The following is a 25,736-nucleotide window of genomic DNA, read 5'->3' on the forward strand; positions in this document are numbered from 1 at the left end:
TTATTTATTTGTTAAATGCGGACTATAAAAATAACCTTTACTTCTGCACGCCTGTTTCAAGATTTCCTGAGCGTTCCTGAAGGGTCCCATGCATGCACATGACGTCATCGTCTCTTCCTGCAATTGTTTCTCTCGTCCTACTAGGTTGGCAACGCCACTTTTAATATGTACGGCAAATTAGCAAGGATTCAAACATCTGTTTTGTTGTTATTGCAGAGAGCAGCTGGGGTTAAATATGAATTCATTAGGACAAAAACAATTCTTTCAAAGGGGAAAAAATGTTTATTAATTTCAAACAATAGTGCAGGTGTATAATTCAGCAACATAAAATAAAAATAGAAATTTCCGGTTTAGTTCTTTTAATTGAAACGCGGCCCAATCTACTTCTTCAGGTGAACAGTGTGACTGTGCTGACACCCCTTTGAAAGCCGTTTATGTGAAACGAATGTGACTCTACATCAGCATTTTTCTTTGCCACAGAGCAAAGTTATAAATATCAACTATCCAGACGTTTGTTCTACAGAAAAAGCTTTAAACTGATGCGTCACTCGACTGATAAATTTAGTAACGCCTCCTCTGCTCTTTTTTTCCCCCCATCTCCTGTGTAAAAGCTTACGGTGACTGCTGGTGAGACAGCTACAAGCACAAAAACAGAGCATGAGATTCTGTTAATAGCTTCAAACACCCGACGACAATAGTCACCCAAAAATAGGCTGAAAATGCGAAGAAGCATTGCAGTCTGACAGACACTTATTCAGTTTATTTAGAAAATCAAACAGTATCGACCTGGCTCAGTGAGTTTCAAAATGCAGTGTGTAGGAAGAGATACAAAATAGTACAATAGGCAACCGTCACTTAACATTTCTCTACAGGAAGATCAAGTTAACATTCTCTATATTTGAGCAGATATCCGAGGGAGGAGAGAAAAAAATGACTAAAAAAGAAACCTCCATTTTGACAAACACTACCTGATAAACAAAGCCCTGGGAGGTGGGGGACTCCCAGGGAACTGTGCCCGGAATACAGCTGAGCGACACGAGAACAGTGGACAACGACACGCCCCGACGCCCCGGGACGTCTTCACACCGCGACAGCTCCAAAGTTAAAAGGCACCACACAATACAGGTCACAAAGAAAAATAAATGTAATAAATAAATAAATAAAAAGATTTCGCCACACATTTGTAATGCTGAAACCGACAAAACTTTAAGGCGGATATGTCGCTGTCATGTGCAAAAAAATATCTTAAAATATGTGTCCTTTCCTCTTGAGTGAGAGGTGTGCTTTGATTCTCTCCTTCTTCGCTGACTTCTTTTTTTAAAAAATATATCTAAAATGTGAAAAAATTTAAAGAATGATTGCATCATCACTATGTTGCTTGGTATCACAGGCATATTCAAGGCTTTCGGGAGAGTGGGGACGGTGCAAGGTGAGTGTTGAGGGGAGAGGGGTTGGGTGCGAGGGCGGTGCGGGTTTAGTTCCTGTAGCTTTTGCGTCCCTCTCCCTCCTTCAGGAAGGTCCATATGAGGGTGTTGACAATGTCGGGCTGGTCCTGCTGCAGCCAGTGGCTGGCCCCGGATATGATGTTGAGACGGAAGTGATTCCTGATGTAGAGGCGGCACGCCTCGGCCATCTCCTGCTCCAGGAATGCGTCCCGCTCTCCCCACAGCAGCAGCACCGGAGACCTGACGTGCTTGTGGCTCAGAGGAAGCGAGCTGGCGACAGATACAAGTTACACTTTAGCTGACATATGGAAGAAGAAGAAGGAAAAAAAGAAATTGTTTTGCAAAAATATTCACACTCCTTAAATGTTTTCACATTCTCTCACATTAAACCTGCAAACTTCAATGTATGTCATTGAAATAGGTAGGTAAGAACAGGGATGTGCACAGATAGACACTAGGTGGTGCTAGAGCACAGGCCGTTTTAACTCCAGACTAAAAGTGCCCTTCTGAAATCTTTTGGGGGGCGGGGGTGGGGGGTTAAGCAGTGTGTTGTATTGCCTTTACAAAAAACAGTAAAACTCACACAGTACTAAAGCTATGTTCACACTGCAGCCAGAAGTGAACCAAACTGCAGTAGAGCTGGCATGAAAACAACAAGGAACAAAGGAGATAGTCTCTGCTCTGGTCTTCTGGAGGCCACACAACACTAGAAAAATGTATCAACTCCTTTTGAGTTGAGACTTCTGAGCTCCCCTGAGACAGACCCAGTAGACCCTGAATAACTGGGATGCTCTTTTTTATATCATCTGCACTATAGTGATAGTGAAATCCCACAGTGTGTTTTCAAATACATCATTAAAGGGTTAATCAATCAATACATATGAAATGATTGGATGAATAATGAATGACTGTACGTTGATATTTACATCCCTGGTGGTCATGGGTCAGTACAATTTCTTTCATGTGAACAGATAAAAGCTCGTTGCTTGAGAAGGGAGCAGATGGCCTGCCCAGTCATGCACGCACAGTTCACATGTAAAAAAAAAAAAAAAATACAGTACATGCCCTTCAATATTCTTCCCTGTTCCTCCTTTTGGCTAACAGAAGTGGAGAGTTTATTAAAGAAAGCTGCAAGATGATGCAGATATTTGGCAGACTTGTGTCAGTGATGATAATATTTTTAGATACAAAGGTGGCAATGCTAATTTCCTACTAGATAAAGATGCTCTGTGTGCATATTTACAAGTTAAACCCAAACAATGCTCCAAACAACCACCAGAGTTCATGTAAATCTAACAGTGAACAGTACTTTTCAGTTTTAAGTAGAGAATGACTGCACTGCTGCTTCTTCCAAATTGGGCACACCTCTACTTTATCACAAAGCATTTTAAAGGTATTTTTATCCCATGAATTGATGCATATTTAGCAACAGTACAAGTACAAATTGTAAGAATGTATTTACTTGAAACTTTATGTGGTGGTCCAACACAAAGGAGAGCATAATTGTGAAGTGGAACAAATATTGCATAGCTCCCTTGACTCAGAACCAAACATGGAGGAGCAGCATTCAGTTTTTATGTCCCTCTAATCTGTAACAAACTTCCAGAAAAACTGCTAAACTGCTGAAACACTGAGTTCAATTAAATCAAGGCTAAAACCACACCCTGTTTAGAGTTCCTGTGATTAATAAGAACTGGACCTTTGATCTGGATATTTGAGGTATATTTGCTTGATGATTTTGCATCTGACAAAATATAATGTTTAATTGGTCACTGTATTAGGTTTTTTTTTATGATGTAAAGCACTTTTAACTTTCTTGTTGCTATAGAAAAAAAATTGACAGCTTTTCATTAAAAACAAAACAAAACAAAAAAACACCTGGTGGTGGCCATTTGTATTGGCCCCTCATTTTGTTACCCAGCTAGCGTTCAGACGCCGTTCCCTGAGCGTAGCCATGAATGTTCAGTCAACGTTTACAGACAACGTTCGCCAAGAAACTCAATGAAACACAATGAAATGTCTGGCGGACATCCAGCCAACGTTCACTGAACACAGAAGGGTCAGTGAGGCTAAACCCTGCTATGTTGAAAAGTCCTCTAGTTAGTCAGAAAAGTCCACTGGTGTGTTATTAAGTCTCAGTATAAATGCAGCTGTTCCCTGTATGCTCCTCTGTTACATTCAAGAGCTAAACCAAATGGCGTCTGTTGGCAGACCAGAAAATAAATAAATGTTTACAGATGTTCTCCATCCAATCTCATTGAGCGAAATGTATCTTACAATGAAGAAAATTTTGAAATCCATATCTTTTTCCTGCTTCCCAATCATCCACTACTTTGTGGTTGTTGTTTTTGTGATGAGCACTAAAGCTGTTAAACCTTTTTACAATGGTAATTACTCCTGAACTTTTTAAAATTTCACAGCAGACATAAAAAATATGGCTTAAAGGGGCAGCATTAGGCATCTTTATAGGACAATCAAATAACTACTGCTATATTAAATATGACTTAAAAGAAATTTGACTATAAAATTGAAACGCCTTGAAATTGGGCCTCTGTATCTTTAAAAACTCCTGCTTATTATGAAACTCCACCTGCAGGAAGTCATCAAACCATGGCCACTCTACAAACCTTTAGACAATGTTTCTACCAGTGTTGCACTGAGAAAAAGCTCTTATGCTGAACTCAGCAAATGTGGAGGTTCACCAGTTGTTTGCTAATTGCTCCTGGCTAGTCTGAAGGAGCTGAGAGGGGGAGTCGCGGGGGAGGTATGCTTTGTGAGGCAGAGCTTAGAAGCTTGGAAACTGCAGCTACGTCCACCCAGGCGTTATGCACAGCTGAATGGTTGCCATGGAGATTAAAGGATTACTCAAACAAGCATGAAAGAATCCAGGGAACACTCCAGTTATGGTTTTGATAAAGGAATTACATTGGAACATGATGTAAAAAGTGGATTTTACATAAAACCATCCCTTTAAGGATACAAACGTTTTTATCATATTGGACTGTGACACAGTCCGACTCGGAGCATCTAAAAGGTTTGTTAGTTTGGCTAAATAAAGTGATAAACAATCAGGTGACATTTTGTCAACAGAACCGGGTCATGGTGGATGAAAACCATCCTGCTACTGTGTAAGTGGGGCAGGTCAGTGAGTTACCCCGGATGCTTTCAGACCCTGTAGAAGACTTTTCTCCAGTTCGTTCTTTCTTTTTTTTTATTTAAAGAAAAAAAAAAGATATGAGATATCAATCATCCCCCCACCTGAAGACATTCCTGTAATAGTTGAGAGCTCCTGTCAGAGCTCCCGGCTGAGAGAGTGCGTACAAGTAGGCTTCCAAATCCTCTGCAGTGAGCCATCGGCCCTTTCTCCCGATCCCGGTGCTCCGACTAGTGAACAAGGCTTTGAGGGCCTGCAGGACAGACAGACAGACAGCAGACTGACACTGGAGCCATTTGATCAACAGAAAATTTGCAGGAGGACGGCTGATGTTCCCGGAACGTGAGACAGAGAAGCTGCAGCGCGGGTGAGATCAGCTCTGATGACCTTCAGCTGAAGTTCGGGCGTCTCATGCTGTGCTTCTAAACCTGGAAAACTCAGACTGAATATGGCATCACTGTTAAAGCTGAATAGCAAAACTGCTGCCAAAACAACAGGGATCTCTAAAATTCATGAAAAAAGTGAAATGTTTGTGAATGCGTACCTTTACAACCATTTCACTTATTAAGTAAAATTAACTTAATGCTGCTGAAGAGTTCTTCCCTTGTGATCAGTTGATCTTCAACAAGGCTGAGTTGAAAGTAGAAAAAGCCAAAAGTCCTCCATAATGATGTAAGGAGATATTACAAGTTCAGAAAGCTTTAAAAACTGAATTTTTGAATCAACTTTGAATATTTTTGTCTTATACCACCATTTATCTGATAATCTGAAACCTTTAAGCAAAACATTTCTAGTCATATTTTTTTGACTTCAATGCTGTGTTCATTTTCATAACTTAGGACTTTTTATTGGTACTTTTATAACTTTATTCTTGTAATTTACTTTTTCATTCTTAGCCTGGCCCTAATACTTCGTCGTAGGGGACAGAAACTGAACTGCAGCTCCATTTGACAAGGCGATAATAAGGCACCAGCTTCCTCTCATAAGAAAGGAGCCAATGCAGCTTCAGCCTCAGGACTGAGGAGCTTTATTCATGCAAAATAATTGAAGTCCAATCTGTTGACAAATCTGAAATGATCTCTGATCAGGGAAGAAGGTAACAGCCGGATTAAGTGGGGGGCCTGTTGAATAGTAGGTGAGTATTTGTAGATTGCACACAGGAGTCCATGTCTACCAATGACACTGACACAGAAAAACAAACACTGCAACAATGTGTGACATTCACCAGCACACACACACGCACGCACGCACGCACGCGCACACACACACACACACACACACACACACACACACACACACACACACACACACACACACACACACACACACACAAGTGTGTGCCCACATGCACACAAGCTTGACCTTGAAAAGCATGTAAGCCCACCTTGAAGTCGTTGATGGAGAGCATGAGCTCTGGGAAGCGGGGCAGCTGGAAGAAAAAGAAATGGCTGGATTTCAGCAGCTGGCTGGGGTGACGCAGAGCGTAGTCTGGAGGAGAAAGAGAAGGCAGACAAGAGGGGGAGCGAGGGAGACATTTCATTTTTGGCTTTAATTAACGGGAAGTTTACACACACTTGCGAGGGTGGTGGATGGGATTTGACTTTACCGCCCCGTCTACTACAGTCAAACCTGCTGTTCTAGCTTTGTGCGTGCCTCCCTGTAATTACCTCATCATCATCCTGCCCCTCTCCCCCAACCCAAAGGCAGAGGAAGATCTGCCAGCTGGATGCAGACACGCAGTCGAAGTAATGACGCCTCTAATTAACGATCATAATTCCTGTAATATTCCGAGAGCCAGATCGGAGCTTCTCTAATTAGCATAAGGGAAAATTGGTTTTCCTTCAAAGCGTGAAGAGTGACGTGGGAGGATGTGCTTGTGGCGAGATCGTACCTGTGAACACAGAAGGATGGGGGCAGTTCAGGACTATCAGCTTGGTCACCATCTCAGGGTAGTGTATGGCAAACAGCCACGCTATGGTTCCACCCCAGTCGTGGCCCACAAGGCAACACCTGTTGTACCCTGATAAGGAAACAAATACACACACAAGCACGCACACACACACACACACACACACACACACACACACACACACACACACACACACACACACACACACACACACACACACACACACACACACACACATTTTTCTTTTCATTAAAACTACACCATGTGGATATAGTCTCATAAATAAATACTCATCTTCATGCAGATTTCTAGTTTATCACACTTAAAACATTTCAGATCAACCATTTTCAATATTAGACACAAATATCATCAGTCTGCATCATTCAAATGAATTTTTTATTAAATTTTTTTTCATTTGAAAAGAGAAAAAGAACTTGGCCTTCGCTTGGTTTGCGTAACAGGATAACAATCTGAAGCAGAGCGGAGTTAGCCTCTGGATAGCTCAACTCCTTAAAACCAAGATAAAGGTTTTGAAGTGGCCAAGTCAAAGTCTGGACTTGCAATAGAAACCAGAAGTTTACAAACACTGTAAAAAAGCAAAATCTAACTTTAAGAGTACAGAAACACCCTTTTTTCCCCTCACTGTCTGAAGTTAAATCAGACCAAACTCTTCCTGTTTTGAGTCAGTTAGAATTACCAACATTATTTCTATTCACTAAATGCCACAAAAATGAGAGAATATTTCAGATTTTTATTTATTAATGTCATTAAAAGTAGAAGTTTACATAGATTTTCTGAGTGTAAACCCAGAAATGATGGTCAGAAATTTTAGAAGTAATAGTCAGAAGAGTTAGATGTATGTAAACCTCTGGTTTCAACTGTAGTTTCAATAGTACACACGCTGTTTGCCATTTATAGCCTCTGAAACACTTTTTCAAGGTACAGCATAGCAGGTAACACCTTCCACCCTAAAAGAACCTTTGCTCTTGTCTAATTAATGTTTTTAATGACCGACAGCTGAGGCAGACCATGACTAAAGGATCAGAATGATCACATAACTGTTCCCATCCCCACTGAGTAATCCCCCTGAGCAACCTGTGATAAACCCATTTCCACCTGTTTATACGATTTAGCCGCCCATCAACACTGAGCTCACACATCCTTCACAGCAACTCAGCAAAGTCTCAGCGCTGCTTCAGACAAATCACCGCCTGCTCATTCACTTTAATGGAGGAGACGAGAGCAGCAGCCTGCTGCTTTAACTAGCACCTTCTGTCACATTACAAACACAAAGCTCAGTGTATTTCACTGGGATTTTATGTGGCAGACCCACACAAAGTAGTCAGTAGCAACGAAGCAGAAGGAAAACAATACAATGAGTATTACAGACAAAACAAACCTGTGTACTAATAGCAACACTATTGTGAATACAAAGAACGATTCTAAAGAATTGATCATTTTGATTATTTGGGTCAGGGACTGTTGGAAGAGGAGGACACTTTATCGATCACATTGTAATGTGAAAGGATACAGAAAAGTTCAAGTGCTATGAATACCTAAAAAGAAGTGTGGATTTTTACCTGTGGGTGTGGACTGAAGTGTGTAAAGGTCTCCTACAGTCTAGTTCAGGTCTCTGCGAGCTACGGCTCCAAAATGGAAATGTTTTTGATTACAAGGAAATGGTAATTTTAGGATTTTTTTTTCCTGTAAGTTCTTAAACAAAATATGCACATACTATTTACAGTAGACTAAAAGTAATTAGCTTCAAGCTATGTTACTTATCTTTCTTCATTTTTCATATTTATGGAAAAGTCTCACCTCCATTCAACAAAATATATATTTTTTTCTTTTGTAGTCGAGAACTCATTGTGCTTTAAAATCTGAAAATACAAAAAAAAAATGTTTCACTTGTTAACTTTCATAATGAAACATTTCATGTTGTACATATTTCGAAAACTGTTCCTTTGCGACTCGAGGTTTATTTTGTAGCAGCGGGGACAAAAGCGGCTCTTTGAACGGAAAAGGTTGCTGACCCCTGGTTCAGTAGCTGAGCAGAGGACAGCAGGTATAGTACAATCAAAGCAAGCTTTTTTCCACGCTTAAGTGACCATCAAGCATGATTTGCACAGCAGGATGAATTATTGAGTGCTTCATTCCTGACAGTCTGTGAAGTAACATACAGTGACAGCAGGAACAATGCAGCAAGCTCTTCCTCCAGCCATCACTGGCTTTACTAAAACAGTCCTTTCCTTAATGTTTCACAGAGAATGTGCTCCATAGATTGTGGAGGATATCACCAAGGGCTGAACTGTTCACTGGGCTCAGATTAGGGACAACACATCAGGCTAATAGTGGAGTTTAATCCACATTCAGCTCCTGGACAGGCGCTGGCCTGTCTGCAAATAGGAAACCAACCAACCGGTAGCAACCAGTAGCAGAGGCTACACTGGGGTTTATAAGAACTCAACTTCTTTTATTTATTTTCTTTTACTTTTTACACTATCGGAGAAATGCTGTGTTATTGCAACAGTCGAGTGACAGTCAGCAAGGACACATCACTTATGAATGAGCCTTTTAGCACAACAGCAGAGGAGGCAGCATTCACTGCTACACTCATGACAAAATCAGAGCTCACCTTCTTTCTCTTCTGATAAAATCTAACTTTAGGCACACAGAGACACTCAACATTTTCCATACTGTCATTTTATGATGAAAAGCTGTGTCTGGGTTTTGCAGCGATGTCCACTCATGGGAAGATCAGGACAATTTATAGCACAATCAAGTAACAGTGTTACCTTCAGTTGTTATTAAAATGCTGTATATATCAAATATGTCTTAAAAGAAATTCAACTTTGCAATTTGACATATTGAAATTGGGCCACTGTCTCTTTAAGAAGCTCCTGCTCTTCCCACCACACCGTCACAGCAGTGCTCCTTCATTATGTTGTTCTTAGGATCATTGGACTGAGAAGTTGATGAAGGAACAACACTATAACATGATTCAAAGCTCAAAACAGTTGATTTTACATAATAACCCCCCTTTAAGTAATCTTCCTCAGTATAAAGAATAATAGGAATTGAATTCTGTGGAAGTATTAGAATCTTTATAATTCTTCTCATATTGATGTGCAGCAGCAGTTGCTTCTCTTAGGAAGTTGTCGGTGTCAGTGACCCAGGATGTGTTCATTTTAGCATCAGCCAGTTACTACTTCCTCTGTTCCATTGTGCTTTCATCTTTGTTTAAAGATAACAGCAGTGTAAAATCTGGTGCTTATTTTTGCACGGTTGACTTTTAAATTTGAAATAATGTAGAACCAGGTGAGGATTAGAGGATTTACTGGATCTTCTTCTAAAAGGTAAAACAGAGGGTGAACTTTCTTTTTCCAATAACTTTAACCTATTTTTATTTTCTAAAGCAAAAGTTTGCCTCGTTTGTCTCATGTTAATGGAAAAAATGAGAAATATGATGAATGTTACCAGCTTTCAACCATAGTCTAACTGGAATACATTCAATGTTTTTTTTTTTCCAAGTTTGAATGGTTGGATTTATGCTTACTTTGCACATTAAAAATGAAAAACTGCTACAAGCTACAAACAACTAAAGAACAAAGGTCAAAATGGTTTATCAGCACAATGTTGTCATTGTGCTGATAAACCATGTTGACCTGCAGCCTCTGTAATCAGCTTTATTTTCAGCTTCCTGCCACTGATTTGAATCACCTCCCTGAAACCTAAACGCCCATTAGTTTTCAAGATGGTGGACAAACTGGGAGAATCCTTCTGTAGTGAGACATAGCAAAAGTAAAAGTGTGTGCGCCTGCTAATGATTCTGATAAAGCGGAACAATATGCCATGACTGGACATTGATGTAAAGCTTGTGCCTCTTTTAACTGGTTAAATAGTTTCTGTAACTGGTTTATATAAAATACATAAACAGACGTCTAATGTGCCAAAAAGCACTTTTGCTTCCGTCTCCTCTTCAAATACAGACATCTCCGTGTTAATGAACAACAGCAACTGCAGAAAAGACAGAAGGTGACCGTTCAAATTAGATCAGGTTTCTTGTGGCTGCTGCAAAAGAAGCCACTTAGCACATTGTTAGTTCTGAAGTGACAGCTGAGAACCTGAATCTTCAGCGACACTTCAATGCTGGATTTAAATAGAACCTTAAAAAGGAGCTAAAGCGTGAAATCTGCATCAGTTTTAAGAGTAAAAAGTGGGGTAGGGGGAGCAGCAGCTATTCTGGTCAGATAATTGTCAGATGATGGTGGTGGTGTGTGAGGACAGCCTCCAGCTTGCTCCCTGCTAGTGTTAGGATGGAGTCAGCAGGCTGACTCACAGGAAGTTTGTCATGCTGTGTGCGCTGCAGGCCTGAGGGCTGTCCAAAGACCACAGACTGATAAACAAGTTTATTTTTGACCTGAGATGCTGTCACAACACTGTCCGGCCAGCCCTCTGGAGATTACGGGGAGGCTCTTCTTACCCAGGTACTCTACGATATCCTTCACGTCGGTGACCAGGTGGTCCAGCTGGTAGCTCTCCGTGGAGAGCGGCAGGTCGGATTCGCCGTAGCCGCGCATGTCCACGGCCACCACACGGAACTCACTCTTGAACTCGCGCAGCTGGTAGCGCCAAGAGAACCTGAAGTGAAACATGTACGGTTGTGATTCTGTCAGATTGTAGTCATATTTAAAAACAAATTTGAATATCCATTCAAGTGGGGCTTGTCAGATTTTGAAAATAACTTTTAAGCAAGTATTAAGCCTCCCACGGTTTTAAGAGACAGGGTCCTTTAAACCCCGGGAGTTTTTTTTACTGTGTCCGTGGTCGGCACGGTCGCATTGACCCCGCATGCGCTTTTACTTTTTTTTTGTGTGTGTGTATGTATGTGTGTGGTTTTGGGAACTGACGGTCTGACCAAACACTTCCCTGACTCCTGCAGTCTTGGCTCCACAGCTCACATACTTTTCATTAAGTCTGCATTTATGTTTTTAAATGTACTTCCTTAACTGGTCTGTAGGGATGGTCAATATGGACCTAAAGTTTTATCACAATATGTTGTGGTACTGTTAAGATAACAATAAAAGTGATGGTACAAACTATTTATTACTTCTTCTCTTTAGGTAACTGCATGACTGACTGCATGACACAGAAATCACAGCTCTACAAACAAATACTGCTGCTGAAAAACATTCACATTTGTCATATGCTTCTTTAGGGCTCCAGTCACATAAAGAAGTGTGATTTATATCACTAAACTCCACATATTTTCAAATTTATTGACATTTTTTTATACTTTCATTGGAAAAAAGTGGTGAAAATAGGAAACAACCCCGACAATATGAACAGTTTAGGGAGGTTTTCAACATCATTAATCGGGAAACCACTTTTTTTTTTTTTTAATATTTTGCATCTAAACAATCCAACAATTTAGTTTGCTTCAATAAAATCTTGCATGTTTTAGTTTATTATTTAAACAGATAAACAAAATAAACACCACATACATTTTTACATATATCAAAATAAAAGGGTGCTTTTAACTTGGCCCTAAGGACAAACATCTGGACATGGCTGGATTAAACATATTCATTGATAAAAATGGTCCAGTCAAAGTTCAGATCTGCACTGAATAAGAAATTAGGGCTGAATACAAGCATGGGACACTTTTTGACTTTAAATCCTTTTACAGCTGTTAACTACTTTGTTTCGGTCTATCTCACAACATCCTGAATGTTGCAGGGATATGCCTACTGCTGTACGATCCTCCACGCTGCTCTGACTTTCTAAAAGTAAATGAACAGATTTCAAAAAGGAAGAGCTGCTTCTTTCTAACCACCTTCAGCTCAGTTCATCATTCCAATCAGGAAAATGGAGAGTGAAGCAGAAACTGCTCTTGTCTACTGTTAAATGAATCCCTTTCCAGCCCTCAAGCCTACATAACATCTTACACGTATGGACAGGCTTATAGCTCTTTAGGTTCACTCCAGGACACAATGATTAGCAAATATATGTTGTTTTTTTCCATTTTCCAGGATAAGGACATCTTGAAACACCCCTCTCACCATCCCCATGCCAATTATAATCCACGTCTGTGAATAAGACTGGGATGGTTTTTTGCTGAAGTCAGAATACAGATAATGAACTGTGCTGCAGCAGCCTTATGGGGAAGAAATGCTACAGTCAATGGATGCAAAACACAGAGCCACTGTGTAAATGTCTGCAGCTGAACCCAGAGCGGTGCTCTCACCGCTCCACCTACCAGAACTCGGGGAAGCCGTGCAGAAACAGCATGAGGGGCTTTCCTCTCTCCCCAGCAGCGATGTAGTGGAACCGCAGGCCAGACTCCTGCAGAACGGAAAGACGCACAAATAAAACCTGCACCAACAACCTCCTCCTCCTCTTCATCCCCAGCCACAAAATACCGACTCAGCATTTCATGATTTACTGTACCTCCAGTGAAAAACTGAGAATCAGCTAATGTTAAAGCAGTGAGCATACACGCCTCATAAGGAAATAAAGCATGTCATCTGTACAAGTTGAATATATTTCACTGAAAAGATTAATGTGACCTGAGATAGGTGTCAATTTACAACACAAAAAAATATGATCAAGATAAATCTGTAGGCAGCTCCTTATGGCTCAACTTTGTTACTAGGGTTACAGCTGCTGTTTGTAACTTTTATTTTAAAAATGTATATGTTCTTTTAGACATTTGTTAAAATTACCATTATATAGTGAAACAACCAATCAAAGGCAGGAGGAGGTGCTTAGTGCTGGCAATCACACTTGTCCTCACCCTCTGCTGCTTGCTACACAAATAATAATGCTAGTGATCATAGATGAGGGTGCATGAACAGTTGTACTGTAAGTTTTTCCCCCCTCTTCTAGCACATTGAGCAGCGTACAGAAGGTTAATAGACAGCGCAAAGGCCCTCCTCCTGGCTTTTTGACCAGGGGAGACAGCAGTAGCACTGGGAGGAGGTGGAGGAGCTTGATTTTGTTTCACAGATTATCTGTCTCATAACATGCTGTCAGGACATGGTGACAAAAACATATTTTTGTAAAATGTGACATACTGCAGCTTTAAATCACTTTACATCCACCTGTGCCTTTTGTTTTTCCATAATCCTTGTTGTAGATTCAAGAAGAAAGAGTGATCAATTCCCAATCAGAAGATTTGCTTTTTCATCATCTGTGTCTGATCCACCTGTCAGTAACGCCTCTTTGAGTGAAAAAGTTAGTGTGTGTTTTAAAACATAACTTAAAAAAAAGGTATTTCTTGAGGCCTGTCTATGCCTTGTTTAGACCAAAACAGAACTTTTCAGCCTACATAATGCTATGAGAGGCTGTGTTAGGTCTGGGGATCGTTGGCCAAGCCGAGGTTTTCCGGTTTTTGGTTGTAGGGTGAATGATCCGGCGAGGCAGGGCGAGGGGAGCGGCCCGAATCCGACGGCCAACTGCTGGCTGGTTCGTGAATGCTCCCACTCTTTTGTTTATTTGCCACGATTCCCCAGTACCTCCATGTCCAGCCACAGTCTGAATAAAACTTTTGTTTTATATAACTTGGTCTGGACCTTTTATGTTGTGTGCCCTGTGCGGGCCGTAACATATTGGGGGCTCGTCATATTTGGGCGGATTTCCGGCACTTATTGATGTTTGTGGGTTGCAAGGAGCGTCTTTGGTTTTCGTTTTGTTCGTTTTAGTTTGTTACGACTTTCTAAACCGAAATGGAGTTTAGCCTGGAAGAGTTTTTGGACAATCCTACAATCGAGCAAATTGATTGTTGTACAAAGGATCAGCTTTTATTAATTGCTGGTGAGTTTTCGATCTCCGTTTCTAAGCTGTTAAAAAAGGCGGAAATGAAATCTGAGATTGTTTCTGCTCTGATTGACGCTGGCGTTCTTCCTCGCGTTGGTTCTGATGCTGGTCCACAGGTTAACTCTGGTGCTGACATTCAAACTAACGCTGACACGGCTCCTCTGCTTAGCCCTGACGCCCATACTAGCCATCAAGACTGTCAGGGCGCTGGGACTGAAAAAACTTCTTTTGATCTTCGTGAATTGGAACTACAGCTTGAACTTCGCCGTCTCACTCTCAGAGAACGGGAATTGGATCATGAGTTCCAACTGCGTAAATTGGAAACTGAAGCAAATAAAGAAGTTCGTTTGAAAGAGCTTGAAGTGAGCAGCTCGACTGCCCCGTGGGGTTCCTCTGCCTTTGATATGAGCAAGTGCATTCGTTTGATACCGCCCTTTTCCGAAAATGATGTGGACATGTATTTTGTCCTATTTGAGAGAGTGGCTATATCATTACAATGGCCAAAGCAATTTTGGCCGTTATTATTGCAGTGCGTATTTACGGGGAAAGCTCAAGAGGTTTATGCTTCACTTCCGTCTGACGTCAGTTTGAATTATGACTCAGTGAAATCAGCTGTTCTCAAAGCCTATGAACTTGTGCCGGAAGCGTATAGGCAAAAGTTCCGCGGTCTTGTTAAGGCTGAAGGTCGGAGTTATGTAGAATTTGCTCATGACAAGGAGGTCCTCTTTGATCGTTGGTGTTTAGCACTGGGCGTGGAAAATTTCAGTCAGTTACGTGATTTAATTCTGCTGGAGGAATTTAAGAACTGTCTAACAAAGCAGATTGTAACGTATATAAATGAACATAAGGTTGTTGACATTTCCAAGGCGGCTGTATTGGCGGATGAGTATGTTTTGACTCATAAAAATGTATTTGACAGGCAGCCTTATGTGCCGCTGCGTAGTGCCCTGCCTCCTGCGAAGCCCAACGTTGAGGTGGAACATCGCTTTGAAAGTGGAGTTGGTAGGAGGCCAGTTTGCGCTCACTGCAATAAGCGTGGTCATATTATGGCCAACTGTTTTTTGCTCAACAAGAAGCCTTTGTTAGCTACAGCGGCCACGCCAGCTAAGCCACCCCCAGTTTTAGTTTCCTGCGAGGCGGGGATTGTAGAGCTGGGAATTTATGCACCTTTTCTCATGACTGGGAGTGTCTCCATAGCGGGCGGACAAAGAGTACCTGTAACAATCTTGAGGGACACGGCAGCATCTAGATCCATTATTCTTGATGGTGTTCTGCCGTTAAATGATGAGACCTTTTTAAATTCATATGAGTTGGTGCAAGGTCTTGGAATGAATTTCTTACGCATCCCTCTTCATCGCATCTGTTTGACTTCGAAGTTGGTTTCTGGTGAGGTGGTGGTGGCCGCAAGTCCAGTTTTCCCAATAAAAGGGGTTGATTTCCTTCTGGGAAACGATTTGGCAGGGGGTAAAATTTTGATTAATCCGGAAGTTACAACAGTTCCAGTGATATCAGATGCCCCAGATGAGTTGCAGAGAAAATATCCAAAGGTGTTTCCCGTGTGTGCGGTTACTCGAGCTATGGCCCGGGAAAACATGGAACTGGACATCGGTGATGTGATCAACCTGGAGGAACGCAGCTTATCAGATGACCCTTTGAATGGGGAAAGCAACTTGGATTCTGCAGGTACGTCGGTGCCTTCTACACCTGTGGCACCTTCACATGATGTGGACCAGGGGGAGGCTCTTTACGACAACATGTCCAGGGGAAATCTTATTCTGGAACAAAGTCGTGATCCCTCTCTTGTCCCTTTGTTCAACCGTGTTGTGTCAAATGATGAAATTGGGAAAATGCACGAGGGATATTTTTGTGTAGATGGCCTGTTGGTGCGTAAATGGACACCATCACAGGCCACTGCAGAGGATGACTGGCGGGCAGTTAATCAAATTGTGGTACCACAGAAATTTCGTCTTGCCATTTTAAATCTTGCTCATGACAATCCTATGGCTGGTCACATGGGGGTGACCAAAACATATGACCGCATTTTGCGGCAATTTTTTTGGCCGGGATTAAAAAAAGATGTGAGGAAATATTGTAAAACCTGCGAGGTGTGCCAAATTTCCGGGAAACCTAATCAAACAGTTGCACCTCATCCTTTACATCCTATTCCTGCTGTGGACTCACCTTTTGACCGTGTTTTGGTGGATTGCGTCGGCCCTTTTCCAAGAACTAAATCTGGTCATAGGTTTTTGCTAACAGTGATGTGTGCATCAACCCGGTTTCCAGAAGCTATACCATTGCGAAAAATAACTGCGCCGTCGGTTGTGTCTGCCTTGGTGAAATTTTTCTCCTTGTTTGGTTTGCCAAAAGTCATTCAGACTGATCAGGGATCCAACTTTATGTCGCATATCTTTAATCAAGTTTTGAAACAGCTTGACATCACACATTGCCATTCCAGCGCGTATCACCCGGAGAGCCAGGGCGCGCTGGAGCGGTTTCATCAGACTTTAAAAAGCATGCTCCGTGCATACTGCTTGGAGTTTGACGGAGACTGGGATGAAGGAGTTCATCTGCTGCTTTTTGCAGCACGTGAGGTGGTGCAGGAATCACTTGGCTTTAGCCCAGCAGATCTTGTTTTTGCTCATTCTGTTCGTGGCCCACTGAAATTGTTAAAAGAGAAGTGGATGGGCAGTGATTCACAGAATCTTCTTGACTACGTCAGTGCGTTTCGCTTTCGTCTTCATCGGGCGTGTGAATTGGCTAGAGAAAATCTTCAAGCCGCTCCCCAGCCAGCATGGATAGGTGGGCCCCACTTGGGTTTGATGTGGGCTACATGGGTTATGAGTGGGCATGGGTTTTATCTGGGCTAACTGTATGGGACCGATATGGTAACCTAAAATGGGGCCCACTTGGGCTGGCCCATTTGGGCTAAACATATGGGCCCCATTCAGCATTAATGTGGGCTAACTGTGAATGGGGCAGAAGTGGGCAACACTATGTGGGGCCCATGTAGTTTCGGTATCACGGGCCCAACATGGGAAGCCCATGTGGGCTGACCACACTGAACCCACATGAGATAAGTATGGGCTGACCGTACATGGGTTGGACCTGGGCATGCGTATGTAGGCCCCATTCCTTTTTTATGTGGGCTAACTGGGGATGGGGCAGAAGTGGGCAACACTATGTGGGGCCCATGTAGTTTCAGTATCACGGGCCCAACATGGGAAGCCCATGTGGGCTGACCACACTGAACCCACATGAGATAAGTATGGGCTGACCGTACATGGGTTGGACCTGGGCCTGCCTATGTAGGCCCCATTCCTTTTTTATGTGGGCTAACTGGGGATGGGGCAGAAGTGGGCAACACTATGTGGGGCCCATGTAGTTTCGGTATCACGGGCCCAACATGGGAAGCCCATTTGGGCTGACCACACTGAACCCACATGAGATAAGTATGGGCTGACCGTACATGGGTTGGACCTGGGCATGCCTATGTAGGCCCCATTCCTTTTTTATGTGGGCTAACTGGGGATGGGGCAGAAGTGGGCAACACTATGTGGGGCCCATGTAGTTTCGGTATCACGGGCCCAACATGGGAAGCCCATGTGGGCTGACCACACTGAACCCACATGAGATAAGTATGGGCTGACCGTACATGGGTTGGACCTGGGCATGCGTATGTAGGCCCCATTCCTTTTTTATGTGGGCTAACTGGGGATGGGGCAGAAGTGGGCAACACTATGTGGGGCCCATGTAGTTTCAGTATCACGGGCCCAACATGGGAAGCCCATGTGGGCTGACCACACTGAACCCACATGAGATAAGTATGGGCTGACCGTACATGGGTTGGACCTGGGCCTGCCTATGTAGGCCCCATTCCATTTTTATGTGGGCTAACTGGGGATGGGGCAGAAGTGGGCAACACTATGTGGGGCCCATGTAGTTTCAGTATCATGGGCCCAACATGGGAAGCCCATGTTGGTTGACTGCATAGAAACCAGATAAGTATGGGCTGACCGTACATGGGTTGGACCTGGGCAGGAAAATGTAGACCCTAATCCTATTTTATGTGGGCTAACTGGGGATTGGGCAGAAATGGGCAACACTATGTGGGACCCATATGGGCTGACTGCATTGAACCCACATGACATAAGCACGGGCTGACTGTACATGGGTTGGGCCTGGGCATACATATGTAGGCCCCATTCCATTTTTATGTGGGCTAACTGGGGATGGGGCAAAAATGGGCAACACTATGTGGGGCCCATGTAGTTTCAGTATCATGGGCCCAACATGGGAAGCCCATGTGGGCTGACCACACTGAACCCACATGAGATAAGTATGGGCTGACCGTACATGGGTTGGACCTGGGCATGCGTATGTAGGCCCCATTCCTTTTTTATGTGGGCTAACTGGGGATGGGGCAAAAATGGGCAACACTATGTGGGGCCCATGTAGTTTCAGTATCATGGGCCCAACATGGGAAGCCCATGTGGGCTGACCACACTGAACCCACATGACATAAGCATGGGCTGACCATACATGGGTTAGACCTGGGCAGGAAAATGTAGACCTAAATCCTTTTTCATGTGGGGTAATGGGAAAATTTTTTTTAAATCTGATTAGACAATGTGGTTACCCTGTCACTTTTAAACTTTTTACTATATGTCAAAAGCAAAAGCTGCAAGAGCAAGATTATAAAAACTTTGAAAAAAATTATGAGATGTCAGATTGATGGCCTTTAGCTAAGGAAATTGTTACTCAGTTGGCCTGTATTGGAGCTGATAAAAGGTAAATTGTTGAAGCAATTGTATAAGCTTTCTACAAAATGAAAAGCTCTCCTTGGATGGTTACCTCGTCTTGGAGGTCATAAAGAGGTATTGTATTTGAACCATGCTCACTACATGATTTCTGTGTCTGGCTCATTTACTAACACCGACATTACACTAGGGTTCCAGAAGACCAAAATATGCTTCAATGCTTTATTTTTTAAACCAGTTCAGTATTGTTCAAGCTACACTTTGAAGTCCTAGCATTTTACTTTTTATTATTTTACACTAGAACAGTCCAGATGTCCTAACATTTTTGTGACATTATCTGTTAAATATGCATAATCTTCTGCTGCTCACTCAAAATAGGTAATGGTTCAGAGTGGACTTTTGTCCTTGCTTCTTTTTTTAAATGTAATTTAATTTTATTTTATTATCAATAGGATGTTCAGACATCCAAAGTGTTCATTGCAGCTTTTTCACAGAAGGACTTAATTCTTATTTGGAGAAATAGTTCAGATCAGATCATCGTGAAAAATATTACAAAATGTTTAGAAAATGAATTCAAACAAAACTCAAGTGAGAAAGACAAGAGTAAAATTTTTAGCATCTGTTTTTTCATCTGTAAACATTTTCCAAGTTGTCAGCATAAATAAAATAAAAAAACTAAACATTTCTATTAATGATTATTTTTTATATCTTTTAATCTTTTTTCAATAATCTTTTTAACCTTTTTGTTCATTTTTTCTCTGGCACCGTTGCCAATAAAGGTTGGTGAATTGAAGTAGATACTTTACACATCCACTAAAGAAAGTAGTTCCAAAACACATTTGAATAAGGACGACTATATTTATTTATTTTTATTGAGAAAATTTGTGAGTGCTACATCGGTTTTACATTTGTTAAACCGATGTATTACTCTCAAAATTAATCTCGTGTTTCTTGGAGAACGTACAATTGTTAACTGCGGATGGATATGCGGTTTCAAAATCAAACGTAGTCCCATCAGTCCGTTGGCGCGGAGTCTGCAGGTTCGCTGGCCTTCTACTAAAGAATCTGTAAGTACACTTCTGTCTGTTTTGTCTGTATTGTATCAAATTTTAGGGAGAGATTTTAAATCGCTAGTTAAAACATTTGTTGCTCGTAATGGTTCGGATGACCGGAGTACCCCGAAAGACCTAATTAGTTGTTTCTTCTTTTTTTTGGCTTTTTTTTTTGTTTTTCTTTTAGGTGATTTTTTTTATATTGTTAAAACACACACAATAAGTCATTTGCCATTATTGAGGTAAGAATATTTGGATGCAGAGCGATTTCAAACTGTTCTGGGCCAGATCATTTTCAAATACGCTGCGGCGCCATTCACCGGTAAATTTGAGCGCCAACGCGGCAGAATAAAATCGGTTCACTAATGAATCTACGTTGCTAGCAGAGGTTGCTTTTAAAGTACCTTGACACGATAAAACCACTTACATTATTTATAAAGAGTAACTACTTCGCTTTCATTCTGTGTACATGGGTTTTTAACAATCTTTCTCGCAGCCAATTAAGCCAGCATGCATAGCTGGGATCCATTAATTGTGCATTTTTAATTATTATTATATTTTTTTCTTCATAAAACTGCATTGAATCGTGTCGTTATGGGCTAGATAGGTAATGATGAATGGGCATGGGTTTTGTCTGGGCTAACTACAGGAGGCCCATATGTTTAACCTAAAATGGGACCCATATTGTCAGCCCATTTGGGCTAAATGTAGACTGTATTCAGCATTATTGTGGGCTAACTGAGAATGGGACAGAAATGGGCAACACGAAATGGGGCCCATGTGGTTTCAGTATATTTGGCATAAAAGCTTTTTTGTAAATAGAATGAAGGCATAGTAGTAAATATTTTAAAATCATGTTTGTTTTATTGTGTAAGTGACATTTTAAAGCGTTTTATTCTGTCATCGTTTGACTGCAAAAAACATGACAAGTGGGTGTTTAGGTCTCAACTAGCCATTTGTTTGGTCAATGCAAATGGGAGCTTTAGATTTACCAATGTTTTAATACTTTTTAAAAAATTATTTTCTACAGACTACTATGGAGAAGCGTGAAGAAGGCTTGCAAGGGCAGAAGTGACATCAGATCTTCAAAGAGATAATGATATTCCAGAAAAGCGACGTAGAAGGTAACGTGGAACAGGGACTTCTGTAACACACAACTCTAGATCAGTGGTTCTTAACCTGGGTTCGATTGAACCCCAGGGGTTCGGCGGAGCCTCTGCCGCGGAGGGAAAAAAAACTTGTGTAAAGTCGTGATGCGCCGCTTTGCCATCATTTGCTGCGGAGGATCACGTTACATTGCTTAGCCAATCAGTGCTGCGGAGGAGCGCAGGGATGGGGCAAGGAGGGGGGGGGGGGGGTTCGGTGAATGCGCATATGAAACTGGGGGGTTCGGTACCTCAAAAAAGGCTAAGAACCACTGCTCTAGATCTTCTGTCTCCCTGGTTGTCATTTGAGCTGCTCTCAGTTCTTTTACCCATTTGGTTCTCCTTGCTTTACTTTTTCCTTCTAATCCTTCAAAATTTATTGACTTAAATTGATACAGACATTAACAATTGGCATTTTGTTCATGTATAAAAAGTAAGCTTATAAACTATATATGTGTGAAACAATATATAGCTTATAACAAATCAATTAATAAAAACTAAATGTATCATGTGTCCTGATTTTAAAATGTTGTCTTGTAATTGTCATTATACTTAAGGTTGTCATGGTTGCAGAAATTGGAGGAGGGTCCTTAGATGATGCAGGACAACAAGCTGTGCGATTCCTCATGTCCCCTGAATTGGCCCTCCAGTTCAACCTGTTTGGCCGACATAGGAAACAAGTTCCGGGACCTGCGTCTCTGATGTTTTGTATGGTAAAGATCAGTTTTTATATTCACGTTTTTTCTTGAACATTTGTTAATTTTGGTTGTCTTATGCCTTTTGTTCATTTTTAGTAATCTTTTTTTTTTTTTTTTTTCTTAAGATTAAAAACTGAGACTTCAATTTTTGGTTTAATTCACATAGTATTCTTTCACTGTGCTCTCAAGAACTTAAAGATTTGATTGCTGACAAAATTTGAAGGTAATATTGTTTGCATTTCAAACAGTATTAACAAAATATACAAGACCATGATAGAACCTTTATGTCAGTAGTTGATTTATATACATTAATATATTTTAAATTTACAATAAGAATATAGTGTGTGTACTAGGGATGCTCCGATCAGGTTTTTTGCTTCCAATTCTGATACCGATCACCCATGGGGCCCATCTCTGCCGATCATCTGGATTGGCTGTTATTTTTTCACTTTAGGTATAAATGATAACATGTTATCTGGCAAAATTAAAAAGTCTGCGCAGTGTGACGGAAAGAGTAGATCAGCTGCACACACAGGCTGCGAATGAGATACAGGTGATCTGCAACAAGAGGCCGTGATCAGCGATCACCAATCAAACACATTTTCACGGAAATTAACCGATTATGATTGCTGATCGATCTGCACACCTCTATGTACATAATAATAATGACTCCAGAGTGCTTTGATTTTGGCAGATCCCTGCAAGCATTTCTGCCCCTTGAAGGGGAAGAGATGCACATTTCATTAATGTTACATTGTACTAAAAGTAAAACACTAATGCAATTTCTACCTTTGCTTGTTTTTTAGGGGCACTTAAAAGAAATGGATCCATCCACGGAATCACACAAAGATACGGAAAAGGCACTCGAAGTGGGTTACTGGAGCCCCGGACAGAGGTGGAAATAGAAAAGTTAGAGCGACTAGAGCCAGCTCAGACTCAGGTGGGCAGGTTCCAAGATGGACAGTTACAATGATGTATGAGAGCTTTCAAGTGTGGCATATAGGTTATTAAAAATATTTGACAAAAATGTAGTGTGAAAGAGCTATGTAGGTGTGTGTGTGTGTGTGTTGATATATATTTATATGTATTTATATATAGATGTACAGATCTATCTATATAGTTGCATATCTAGATATAGATCTATATACATTTATGTATCTATACATATTTACATAACTAGATGCATAGTTATCTAGATAACAAGATATAGTTATTTAGAAATATAACTAGATATATAGATCTATATATATAGAGATAAATATATATTTACATAGCTAGAAATCTAGTTATATAGATAATTATATATCTACATATAGATCTATGTTTATACATTTGTTATATTAAACTAGTTTCTGTTATTTTCAAATCTGCCATATGAATAATTTTGTAGATTTCTTTTGCCAGTGCATTTCTTGTGGCATCATTTGCTCTGTGTCAATAAAGCTCTTATAATTGACGAGTTAAAAAAACTGAATATTTTAAATTACCAAATAAAAACCTTGACCAAAAGACATTTTTCATCTCTTTTTCTTTAATGCAGGTTTTGTGCTAAAGCATTTTAATACTTTGGTTTGTTGATTAAGATTGTATATCTATTAATGTAATTCACTTTCAGGTTAGGTGAGAAAGACCCCATTGTTCCTACTGGAATGAGGCATCTGGGCCCCACTGAAAACCCAGTCAGCACCCATTTAAATCTACCTGGGCAAACCCATGTGGGGCCACCATGGAACCCGTGGACAAACCCACTTGGTACCCATATTCTAGCCCAGTTTAGACCCAGTTGGGGCCCAGGTAAAAATGAAAGCTCCCAAGTGGGGCCAAGATGGGCCTCATGTAAGTTACCCATCTGGGCCCCACTGAAAACCCAGTCAGCACCCATTTAAATCTACCTGGGCAAACCCATATGGGGCCACCATGGAACCCGTGGACAAACCCACTTGGTGCCCATATTCTAGCCCAGTTTAGACCCAGTTGGGGCCCAGGTAAAAATGAAAGCTCCCAAGTGGGGCCAAGATGGGCCTCATGTAAGTTACCCATCTGGGCCCCACTGAAAACCCAGTCAGCACCCATTTAAATCTACCTGGGCAAATCCATATGGGGCCACCATGGAACCCGTGGACAAACCCACTTGGTACCCATATTCTAGCCCAGTTTAGACCCAGTTGGGGCCCAGGTAAAAATTAATGAAAGCTCCCAAGTGGGGCCCAGATGGGCCTCATGTAAGTTACCCATCTGGGCCCCACTCAAAACCCAGTCAGCACCCATTTAAATTACCTGGGCAAACCCATGTGGGGCCACCATGGAACCCGTGGACAAACCCACTTGGTACCCATATTCTAGCCCAGTTTAGACCCAGTTGGGGCCCAGGTAAAAATTAATGAAAGCTCCCAAGTGGGGCCCAGATGGGCCTCATGTAAGTTACCCATCTGGGCCCCACTCAAAACCCAGTCAGCACCCATTTAAATCTACCTGGGCAAACCCATATGGGGCCACCATGGAACCCGTGGACAAACCCACTTGGTACCCATATTCTAGCCCAGTTTAGACCCAGTTGGGGCCCAGGTAAAAATTAATGAAAGCTCCCAAGTGGGGCCCAGATGGGCCTCATGTAAGTTACCCATCTGGGCCCCACTCAAAACCCAGTCAGCACCCATTTAAATTACCTGGGCAAACCCATGTGGGGCCACCATGGAACCCGCGGACAAACCCACTTGGTACCCATATTCTAGCCCAGTTTAGACCCAGTTGGGGCCCAGGTAAAAATTAATGAAAGCTCCCAAGTGGGGCCCAGATGGGCCTCATGTAAGTTACCCATCTGGGCCCCACTCAAAACCCAGTCAGCACCCATTTAAATCTAACTGGGCAAACCCATGTGGGGCCACCATGGAACCCGTGGACAAACCCACTTGGTACCCATATTCTAGCCCAGTTTAGACCCAGTTGGGGCCCAGGTAAAAATTAATGAAAGCTCCCAAGTGGGGCCCAGATGGGCCTCATGTAAGTTACCCATCTGGGCCCCACTCAAAACCCAGTCAGCACCCATTTAAATTACCTGGGCAAACCCATGTGGGGCCACCATGGAACCCGCGGACAAACCCACTTGGTACCCATATTCTAGCCCAGTTTAGACCCAGTTGGGGCCCAGGTAAAAATTAATGAAAGCTCCCAAGTGGGGCCCAGATGGGCCTCATGTAAGTTACCCATCTGGGCCCCACTCAAAACCCAGTCAGCACCCATTTAAATCTAACTGGGCAAACCCATGTGGGGCCACCATGGAACCCGCGGACAAACCCATTTGGGGCCCATATTGGCAGCCCACTTTTATCCCATATGGGGCCCACATGGGTATGCTGGCTGGGTCAGAGCAAGATGAAGGGCTGGTTTGATATTAAGGCTAGTAACAGGCAATTTCAACCGGGAGATAAAGTTTTGGTGTTTTTGCCTGTTGAAGGTGCTAGTCTGCAGGCGCGCTACAGCGGACCGTACGTGGTTACACGTAAAGTGAGTGACACAGATTACATAATTTCTACGCCTGACCGCGTGCGCCGTAGCCGCTTGTGTCACATAAACATGCTGAAAGAATATCATGAACGAAATGAAAATAATTCTGTTGCTTTGAGTTCATCCTCTGGTGACATGCCCTTACCTTCAGAGCCAACAGCGGCACAGTCGGTTCAGGCGAGTTCCTTGGAGGAGCTGTCTAGTCCTGAATCCGATATTGACCACCCAGGTGAGGCTAGGCTGCGGGGCCGACT

General features: G+C 42.0%; 1 protein-coding gene and 1 long non-coding RNA gene across 3 annotated transcripts in view; one reads left to right on the forward strand and one right to left on the reverse strand.

Annotated features, from left to right (window-relative positions):
- Positions 1-259: 259 nt before the first annotated feature.
- Positions 260-25,736, reverse strand: part of ephx4 (epoxide hydrolase 4) — a 29,998-nt gene continuing 4,521 nt past the window's right edge. Inside the window, exons 2-7 of the mRNA XM_088005129.1 lie at positions 12,768-12,853; positions 10,992-11,149; positions 6,491-6,619; positions 5,984-6,087; positions 4,704-4,852; positions 260-1,715 (exon numbers count right to left, since the gene is read on the reverse strand). Of these exons, the coding sequence (XP_087861255.1) occupies positions 1,475-1,715; positions 4,704-4,852; positions 5,984-6,087; positions 6,491-6,619; positions 10,992-11,149; positions 12,768-12,853 (867 nt within the window). The 3' untranslated portion in view covers positions 260-1,474. The remainder of the gene's footprint in view (positions 1,716-4,703; positions 4,853-5,983; positions 6,088-6,490; positions 6,620-10,991; positions 11,150-12,767; positions 12,854-25,736) is intronic.
- Positions 18,291-23,005, forward strand: LOC148160013 (uncharacterized). Of its 2 annotated transcripts, XR_015762720.1 has the most exons (4): positions 18,291-20,150; positions 21,166-21,259; positions 21,838-21,993; positions 22,785-23,005. It is a non-coding gene; the product is annotated as an uncharacterized LOC148160013 (long non-coding RNA). The 2 variants fall into 2 exon arrangements; XR_015762719.1 differs by lacking the exon at positions 18,291-20,150 and having other exon boundaries at positions 20,701-21,259.

The sequence above is a fragment of the Poecilia mexicana genome, unplaced genomic scaffold, assembly GCF_051168715.1.
Source record: "Poecilia mexicana isolate PSO_F unplaced genomic scaffold, ASM5116871v1 scaffold_4, whole genome shotgun sequence".
Taxonomy (NCBI): Eukaryota; Metazoa; Chordata; class Actinopteri; order Cyprinodontiformes; family Poeciliidae; genus Poecilia; species Poecilia mexicana.